The sequence below is a fragment of the Oncorhynchus nerka genome, linkage group LG4 (assembly GCF_034236695.1).
Source record: "Oncorhynchus nerka isolate Pitt River linkage group LG4, Oner_Uvic_2.0, whole genome shotgun sequence".
Lineage (NCBI taxonomy): Eukaryota > Metazoa > Chordata > Actinopteri > Salmoniformes > Salmonidae > Oncorhynchus > Oncorhynchus nerka.
This window is the reverse complement of record NC_088399.1, coordinates 9,454,529-9,464,821: the sequence shown is the minus strand read 5'-3', so window position 1 is coordinate 9,464,821 and position 10,293 is coordinate 9,454,529. Positions and strand designations below refer to the sequence as shown.

The following is a 10,293-nucleotide window of genomic DNA, read 5'->3' as shown; positions in this document are numbered from 1 at the left end:
ATGAATGATATCACTGTAAAGGTTTGGAATGAATGATATCACTTTAAAGGTTTGGAATGAATGATATCACTGTAAAGGTTTGGAATGAATGATATCACTGTAAAGGTTTGGAATGAATGATATCACTGTAAAGGTTTGGAATGAATGATATCACTGTAAAGGTTTGGAATGAATGATATCACTGTAAAGGTTTGGAATGAATGATATCACTTTAAAGGTTTGGAATGAATGATATCACTGTAAAGGTTTGGAATGAATGATATCACTTTAAAGGTTTGGAATGAATGATATCACTGTAAAGGTTTGGAATGAATGATATCACTGTAAAGGTTTGGAATGAATGATATCACTGTAAAGGTTTGGAATGAATGATATCACTTTAAAGGTTTGGAATGAATGATATCACTGTAAAGGTTTGGAATGAATGATATCACTGTAAAGGTTTGGAATGAATGATATCACTTTTGGAAGGTTTGGAATGAATGATATCACTGTAAAGGTTTGGAATGAATGATATCACTTTAAAGGTTTGGAATGAATGATATCACTGTAAAGGTTTGGAATGAATGATATCACTGTAAAGGTTTGTAATGAATGATATCACTGTAAAGGTTTGGAATGAATGATATCACTTTAAAGGTTTGTAATGAATGATATCACTGTAAAGGTTTGGAATGAATGATATCACTTTAAAGGTTTGGAATGAATGATATCACTTTAAAGGTTTGGAATGAATGATATCACTTTAAAGGTTTGTAATGAATGATATCACTGTAAAGGTTTGGAATGAATGATATCACTTTAAAGGTTTGGAATGAATGATATCACTTTAAAGGTTTTGTTTTTGTGTCGAACCTTTGATGTGATTACATGAAACAGCATGAATGTGATTTGAATAGATGTTGGGATGGATAATACTCTTAACATTGCACATCTCCAGACTTGAATGAGTGTGTGGAGAACCCAGGCATCTGTAACAACGGACACTGTATCAACACAGACGGCTCCTTCCGCTGCGAGTGTCCAATAGGCTACACTCTCAACTACACTGGGGTACACTGCATCGGTGAGACACACCCCTACACAACACACCTATTCTATATGAATTAACTGCCTATAGAGTTAACAGGAAACCTGTTCCACAGTCAACTACACTGGGGTACACTGCATGGGTGAGACACAACCCTACACAACACACCTATTCTATATGAATTAACTGCCTATAGAGTTAACAGGAAACCTGTTCCACAGTCAACTACACTGGGGTACACTGCATGGGTGAGACACAACCCTACACAACACACCTATTCTATATGAATTAACTGCCTATAGAGTTAACAGGAAACCTGTTCCACAGTCAACTACACTGGGGTACACTGCATCGGGTGAGACACAACCCTACACAACACACCTATTCTATATGAATTAACTGCCTATAGAGTTAACAGGAAACCTGTTCCACAGTCAACTACACTGGGGTACACTGCATGGGTGAGACACAACCCTACACAACACACCTATTCTATATGAATTAACTGCCTATAGAGTTAACAGGAAACCTGTTCCACAGTCAACTACACTGGGGTACACTGCATGGGTGAGACACACCCCTACACAACACACCTATTCTATATGAATTAACTGCCTATAGAGTTAACAGGAAACCTGTTCCACAGTCAACTACACTGGGGTACACTGCATGGGTGAGACACAACCCCTACACAACACACCTATTCTATATGAATTAACTGCCTATAGAGTTAACAGGAAACCTGTTCCACAGTCAACTACACTGGGGTACACTGCATGGGTGAGACACAACCCCTACACAACACACCTATTCTATATGAATTAACTGCCTATAGAGTTAACAGGAAACCTGTTCCACAGTCAACTACACTGGGGTACACTGCATGGGTGAGACACAACCCTACACAACACACCTATTCTATATGAATTAACTGCCTATAGAGTTAACAGGAAACCTGTTCCACAGTCAACTACACTGGGGTACACTGCATGGGTGAGTCACAACCCTACACAACACACCTATTCTATATGAATTAACTGCCTATAGAGTTAACAGGAAACCTGTTCCACAGTCAACTACACTGGGGTACACTGCATGGGTGAGACACAACCCCTACACAACACACCTATTATATATGAATTAACTGCCTATAGAGTTAACAGGAAACCTGTTCCACAGTCAACTACACTGGGGTACACTGCATGGGTGAGACACACCCCTACACAACACACCTATTCTATATGAATTAACTGCCTATAGAGTTAACAGGAAACCTGTTCCACAGTCAACTACACTGGGGTACACTGCATGGGTGAGACACAACCCCTACACAACACACCTATTCTATATGAATTAACTGCCTATAGAGTTAACAGGAAACCTGTTCCACAGTCAACTACACTAGGGTACACTGCATGGGTGAGACACAACCCTACACAACACACCTATTCTATATGAATTAACTGCCTATAGAGTTAACAGGAAACCTGTTCCACAGTCAACTACACTGGGGTACACTGCATCGGTGAGACACAACCCTACACAACACACCTATTCTATATGAATTAACTGCCTATAGAGTTAACAGGAAACCTGTTCCACAGTAAACTACACTGGGGTACACTGCATGGGTGAGACACACCCCTACACAACACACCTATTCTATATGAATTAACTGCCTATAGAGTTAACAGGAAACCTGTTCCACAGTCAACTACACTGGGGTACACTGCATTGGTGAGACACACCCCTACACAACACACCTATTCTATATGAATTAACTGCCTATAGAGTTAACAGGAAACCTGTTCCACAGTCAACTACACTGGGGTACACTGCATGGGTGAGACACAACCCCTACACAACACACCTATTCTATATGAATTAACTGCCTATAGAGTTAACAGGAAACCTGTTCCACAGTCAACTACACTGGGGTACACTGCATGGGTGAGACACAACCCCTACACAACACACCTATTCTATATGAATTAACTGCCTATAGAGTTAACAGGAAACCTGTTCCACAGTCAACTACACTGGGGTACACTGCATGGGTGAGACACAACCCTACACAACACACCTATTTACATTTTTTTTTATATATTCAAGTTTTAAAACACTCACCTAGTGGTCAATACAAATTTAAATCCATGAGCGATTAGACAAATACAACCTGTTAGAACCAGCTCCCTTTAGTTTCCTTTCAATGTATTATTTTCATGTTAGGAGAAGAGCAGAAGGCACTAAACCAATGTGAGACGAGATGCAGACCATGTTAGGAGGGGAGCAGAAGGCACTAAACCAATGTTAGACGAGATGCAGACCATGTTAGGAGAAGAGCAGAAGGCACTAAACCAATGTGAGACGAGATGCAGACCATGTTAGGAGGGGAGCAGAAGGCACTAAACCAATGTGAGACGAGATGCAGACCATGTTAGGAGGGGAGCAGAAGGCACTAAACCAATGTGAGACGAGATGCAGACCATGTTAGGAGGGGAGCAGAAGGCACTAAACCAATGTGAGACGAGATGCAGACCATGTTAGGAGGGGAGCAGAAGGCACTAAACCAATGTGAGACGAGATGCAGACCATGTTAGGAGGGGAGCAGAAGGCACTAAACCAATGTGAGACGAGATGCAGACCATGTTAGGAGAAGAGCAGAAGGCACTAAACCAATGTGAGACGAGATGCAGACCATGTTAGGAGGGGAGCAGAAGGCACTAAACCAATGTGAGACGAGATGCAGACCATGTTAGGAGGGGAGCAGAAGGCACTAAACCAATGTGAGACGAGATGCAGACCATGTTAGGAGGGGAGCAGAAGGCACTAAACCAATGTGAGACGAGATGCAGACCATGTTAGGAGGGGAGCAGAAGGCACTAAACCAATGTGAGACGAGATGCAGACCATGTTAGGAGGGGAGCAGAAGGCACTAAACCAATGTGAGACGAGATGCAGACCATGTTAGGAGGGGAGCAGAAGGCACTAAACCAATGTGAGACGAGATGCAGACCATGTTAGGAGGGGAGCAGAAGGCACTAAACCAATGTGAGACGAGATGCAGACCATGTTAGGAGAGGAGCAGAAGGCACTAAACCAATGTGAGACGAGATGCAGACCATGTTAGGAGGGGAGCAGAAGGCACTAAACCAATGTGAGACGAGATGCAGACCATGTTAGGAGGGGAGCAGAAGGCACTAAACCAATGTGAGACGAGATGCAGACCATGTTAGGAGGGGAGCAGAAGGCACTAAACCAATGTGAGACGAGATGCAGACCATGTTAGGAGGGGAGCAGAAGGCACTAAACCAATGTGAGACGAGATGCAGACCATGTTAGGAGGGGAGCAGAAGGCACTAAACCAATGTGAGACGAGATGCAGACCATGTTAGGAGGGGAGCAGAAGGCACTAAACCAATGTGAGACGAGATGCAGACCATGTTAGGAGGGGAGCAGAAGGCACTAAACCAATGTGAGACGAGATGCAGACCATGTTAGGAGGGGAGCAGAAGGCACTAAACCAATGTGAGACGAGATGCAGACCATGTTAGGAGGGGAGCAGAAGGCACTAAACCAATGTGAGACGAGATGCAGACCATGTTAGGAGGGGAGCAGAAGGCACTAAACCAATGTGAGACGAGATGCAGACCATGTTAGGAGGGGAGCAGAAGGCACTAAACCAATGTGAGACGAGATGCAGACCATGTTAGGAGGGGAGCAGAAGGCACTAAACCAATGTGAGACGAGATGCAGACCATGTTAGGAGGGGAGCAGAAGGCACTAAACCAATGTGAGACGAGATGCAGACCATGTTAGGAGGGGAGCAGAAGGCACTAAACCAATGTGAGACGAGATGCAGACCATGTTAGGAGGGGAGCAGAAGGCACTAAACCAATGTGAGACGAGATGCAGACCATGTTAGGAGAAGACTCATATAGGACAGGCTCTACCAGGTGGTGCTCATATAGGACAGGCTCTACCAGGTGGTGCTCATATAGGACAGGCTCTACCAGGTGATGCTCATATAGGACAGGCTCTACCAGGTGGTGCTCATATAGGACAGACTCTACCTGTCATGTATTGTCATGTTATGTCTTGTCCCTGTGCTTTCTCTTCTCTTCGTTTCCCCCTGCTGGTCGTATTAGGTTACTTTCTCTCTCTCTCTCTATCTCTCTCTCTCTCTATCGTTCCGTTCCTGCTCCCAGCTGTTCCTCATTCTCCTAACGACCTCGTTTACTCTCTCACACCTGTCCCCTCTTTTGCCCTCTGATTAAGTCTCTATTTCTCTCTCTGTTTCTGCTTTTGTCCTTGTCGGATTCTTGTTTGCTTTGCCCTTGTCCCGTCCTGTCGTAATCTGCCTCTTCATCAGATGCTGCGTGTGAGCAGGTGTCTCTGTCCTCTACGGCCCGCGCCTACCCGGAGGGACCAGCAGTCTGTTGCCGCTAGCCCTGCTATTCTCCTCTACTACTAGAAGGGGGACTCTCCTGTAAAGATAGAGGATTTATGTTTTCCCTGTTTGGACATCTCCTGTAAAGATTGAGGATTTATGTTTTCCCTGTTTGGACATTAAAAGACTCTGTTTCTGTTAAATCGCTTTTGGGTCCTCACTCACCGGCATAACACTACCAGGTGGTGCTCATGTAGGACAAGCTCCACCAGGTGGTGCTCATATAGGACAGTCTCTACCAGGTGGTGCTCATATAGGACAGGCTCTACCAGGTGGTGCTCATAGGTGCTCATATAAGACAGGCTCTACCCGGTGGTGCTCATATAGGAGCTATACAGAGGAAACACTCTACTACACCAGAATGCACTGTGTCCTCTAACGCCACTAAACCTTGACATACCTCCTCTGTACTGTGCCATCTCATAGCGTCTATATTGAAGAAAACATATGGAGTTGACCAAACAATTAGGTTCATGCATCTAAATAACAGGTTTCCCCAGACACATATTAAACCTAGTATTGGACTGGAAAACATGGTCAATGGAGAATCTCCGTAATATTAATCTGTGTCTGGATAACCGCCCCATAAAGTACAATAAACGTTGGTTTTCTGTGCAATACTGTGATCTGGAAATTCTACTGTAATCTTATCCTTGACTAGTCCAGTTACAGTTTGGTTAATTGTCCAACCGTGTGGTCCTGACCAGATGTTGACGAGTGTTTGGTGGGGAGCCTATGTGGCAACGGGACGTGCTCTAACGTGATTGGAGGGTTCGAGTGTAACTGTGAGGAGGGCTTTGAGCCAGGCCCCATGATGACCTGTGAAGGTGGGTGGAAGTGGAAACCTATTGGACATGTTGTCAATGTGGTGGAGATTTATTTCTTTAGTATTGTGTTGCAGTCATTGTAATTTAAACACGTTTTCATCAAGTATGTGATTCAGTATTTACATTTTTTTTTATATACTTTTATTTTCCGAGTTTTAGTATATTGAAAATCAAATAAAATCATGATCTTAACATTGGCAAACGTGTTTAATTGCAAATGGAACATATTAATATTATATTAATCTAGTGTGAAATGTTCAGTAGGAAAGTTAAACCATATGGATATAAATATATGAATATATAAATATGTGCTGGATGTATTGAAGGCAGGATGCAAATTTAAATGCAGAAATGTTCTAATGAGACTGATTATTTGCCTGAAGGTTGTGCTGTGTTGTGTGCGTGTGTGTGTGCGTGTGTGTGCGCGCGTGGTTCATGGGATATCGATTTTGACTGCTCGTGTTGTCCTCTGTCTGTCTGTCTACGTCCCGTTCTCTGGGTCAGATGTCAACGAGTGTGCAATCAGCCCCCTGCTGTGTGCATTCCGCTGCATCAACACCTTCGGAGGATACGAGTGCATGTGTCCCGGTGGCTACACTCTGAGAGAGAACCAGAGGATGTGCCAGGGTGAGATGCACACGCTACATGCTCCACACTTACACACATTATTACTCTTCACCCTGAAGGGATAGTTCAACCAAATGACGAGTCACGCTAACTCCCAAAACACACACACACACACGGACGGACACGCTTACACACGCTTACACACTCTACACACTCTACACACTCTACACACTCTACACACTTCACAATCTACACACTCTACACACTCTACACACTCTACACACTTCACACTCTACACACTTCACACTCTACACACTCTACACACTCTACACACTCTACACTCTACACACTTCACACTCTACACACTCTACACACTCTACACACTTCACACACTCTACACACTCTACACACTCTACACACTTCACACTCTACACACTCTACACACTTCACACTCTACACACTCTACACACTCTACACACTCTACACACACTTCACACTCTACACACTCTACACACTCTACACACTCTACACTCTACACACTTCACACTCTACACACTCTACACACTCTACACACTACACACTCTACACACTCTACACACTCTACACACTCTACACACTCTTCACAAACGCTGCTGCTGCTCTGTTTACTATCTATCTTGATTGCCTAGTTACTTTTCTACATGTACATGTTACCTCCATTACCTCCACTACTTCGTTCCCCTGCACATTGACTTGATACCGGTACTCCTTGTATATAGTTATTTAAAAATATATATTTATTTCCTTCTTTATTTTTGTATTATTCTTTTTTAAATGTATTGTATTGTAGAAACACCAGTATACATACAAGAAGTATACCAACAGACAATGATAACATATGCTAGTGGATACAACAAATGACAGATTATACAAAGACCTTAGTCAACACTTTTTGTTTTGGTTACTACATGATTCCATATGTGTTATTTCATAGTTTTGATGTCTTCACTATTATTCTACAATGTAGAAAATAGTACAAATAAAGAAAAAAAAACTTGAATTGAGTAGGTGTGTCCACACTTTTGACTGGTACTGTATGTGTCATCAGCCCCAGGAGATGTATTCTTGTTTAAGGTGTTCATTTAGAACAAATGACCTCTTCAACTATAATAGGGTCATCACATTGTACCCTTTCAGCCTCCACAACTGATTTCACATCCCGCAGATAATACCAACAAACAAAGAAAAAAGAGGTGAGGTCACCTCACAGTACTTAGAACTATCTACAAAACAACAGCTTTGTTTCCCCATCATTTCTCCCCGTGGGCATATAATATTAAAACAACTCAGACTATGGTGGGTTTTTACACACATCCAAACCTTTCACAGTAGCTGGACAAAGATCCAATATAAATACCAACGGGAGAATGTCCACTCACCGTTTTACTGCTTTCAAATAGGCCTGTGTTTTTTATGAACATAATCGGAACCATCTTACAGTTAAAATCGTGTTTTCTCGTCTCCAGAAGTTGCATTGCAAACACGCGACGTGAATCATCCTAATAAGTTCGGTTGTAATAAACTTAAATGAAAAACAAACTGTTTTTTTTTTTTTTTTAGCTAAACAACAAGTAAAAATGTAATGAGATGATAAAATCTCCAGGATAAATAAGACGCATGTCGAACCAACCTTTGGTTATAGAATGCTTAAGGGAGAGCTTGAGTTTTTTACCATATGAAATGGAGAAAGAAAAACATTTTTTTACAGGTAACTTCTAAATACAAGGGTCACCAGTATTCACCGATAAATAAGACGCATGTCGAACCAACCTTTGGTTATAGAATGCTTAAGGGAGAGTTTGAGTTTTTTACCATATGAAATGAACTTCTAAATACAAGGGTCACCAGTATTCACCGAGGTACTCATCTCTCATTTCATGATCGGCACGTAGCCTACTGTACATCATGGAAGGTTTTTTTCTTCGCATGTCCAAAATGGGATCTGCGCATGGCTAAAATAATGTGGGCCTGTCTACAATGCTTAGATTAAAAGGGAACGTTAGCTCACTGGTTTACTCCACTCAAACTTTAATATTTTAATAAAGCTTTAGTGATTAAGATTGATTTTCCAAGCGGTCTCAGGAGCCAAACCCTTTATCGAAAGACTAAATCGCGATTGCATTGGGCAGACAAAGAAAAGCCTTCATTGAGAGGAAGGGATGCTATGCTTGGTTTTTAATCTAACACATTTTTATACATTTGTTTTTTATTATATCTAAATAGGAAGTATACAGGCACCAAAAGCACTTTAGGCTACACTTATTCCATGTTCATATGGGCAGTGTGTGTCACGGCTGGATAGACTGCATTTCCACTGTCTAAATTCATGCCATAACCCATCTGCGTTACTGCTAAAACCAGCTTTTGGTTGATCTTAAATATCCCCATCAGTACTGCTGGAAATTAGCACTGGATCATGTTTTTAAGGACACACCTCAAATACTTCCACCTCGCCCATGTGAGCTCAAGCCAGCTGATATAAGACAGGTCAATTGCTGCGTTATGGCTTCAAAAATGCCAGTGTGGCAGGTTTTACATGACGAAATTACAAACAAACGTGCGTTTGACACTAGCTTCGTCTTAACGCCAGCCGGAAATAGAGCCCATTGGGTGTGAATCGTTTCGGAAGGCACTGTATAACACGAGGTACATTTGTCATTTCGGATGAACGTTAAGTCTACAGACAAGGCTGAGAAAAATTGTTCATACTCACTAAAAAAACATATTTCTTCCATACAAAAGTACCGTGCTATCATTTCCTCAGATCTGGATGAGTGTTCCGAGGGGCTCCACGACTGTGAGTCCAGAGGCATGACCTGCAAGAACCTCATCGGCACCTTCATGTGTGTGTGCCCGCCGGGGATGGTGCGGCGCCTGGACAACGAAGTGTGCGAGGGTAAGGAAAGGGTCTACAGTACATTGATAGGACTGTTCAACAGTGACGTGTTCCCATTTCGCTGTGGTCATTGATAGGACTGTTCAAGACTGATCCCACTGGGCAGAGATGTCAGTTCAATGTTTCGTTTTTGATTTACAATTGGTTGAATTTTCAACTAGCGTGAATTCAACGTAAAATCAATGTAATTGGATTTAGGTTAAAAGTTAGGTGAAAAATTTAGCAAATCTAAATCAGTTTTCCACGTTGATTCAACGCCATCGCATAGATGGGTTGAAATAATGTGGGAAGAATGTTAATTCAACCAGTTTTCGCCTAACTTTTTTGGAGGGGAAATGCAAAGTTTGATTTTAAACATATATCTCCCCTCCTACTGAATCTTTAACTTTATATTTGTCTTTCTCTCTCTAACCCCTTTCATCTTTCTCTCTCTCTCTCTCTCCATCACATTCTCACCTCCCTTTTATCCCTCCCTCTGTCTCTC

The 10,293-nt window shown here is 42.3% G+C and overlaps 1 protein-coding gene across 1 annotated transcript in view; it reads left to right on the top strand.

The window, feature by feature from the left end:
• Positions 1 to 10,293, top strand: part of LOC115117097 (fibrillin-2) — a 261,948-nt gene that overhangs the window by 227,062 nt on the left and 24,593 nt on the right. Inside the window, exons 52-55 of the mRNA XM_065017208.1 lie at positions 941 to 1,066; positions 6,188 to 6,307; positions 6,812 to 6,934; positions 9,678 to 9,809. Of these exons, the coding sequence (XP_064873280.1) occupies positions 941 to 1,066; positions 6,188 to 6,307; positions 6,812 to 6,934; positions 9,678 to 9,809 (501 nt within the window). The remainder of the gene's footprint in view (positions 1 to 940; positions 1,067 to 6,187; positions 6,308 to 6,811; positions 6,935 to 9,677; positions 9,810 to 10,293) is intronic.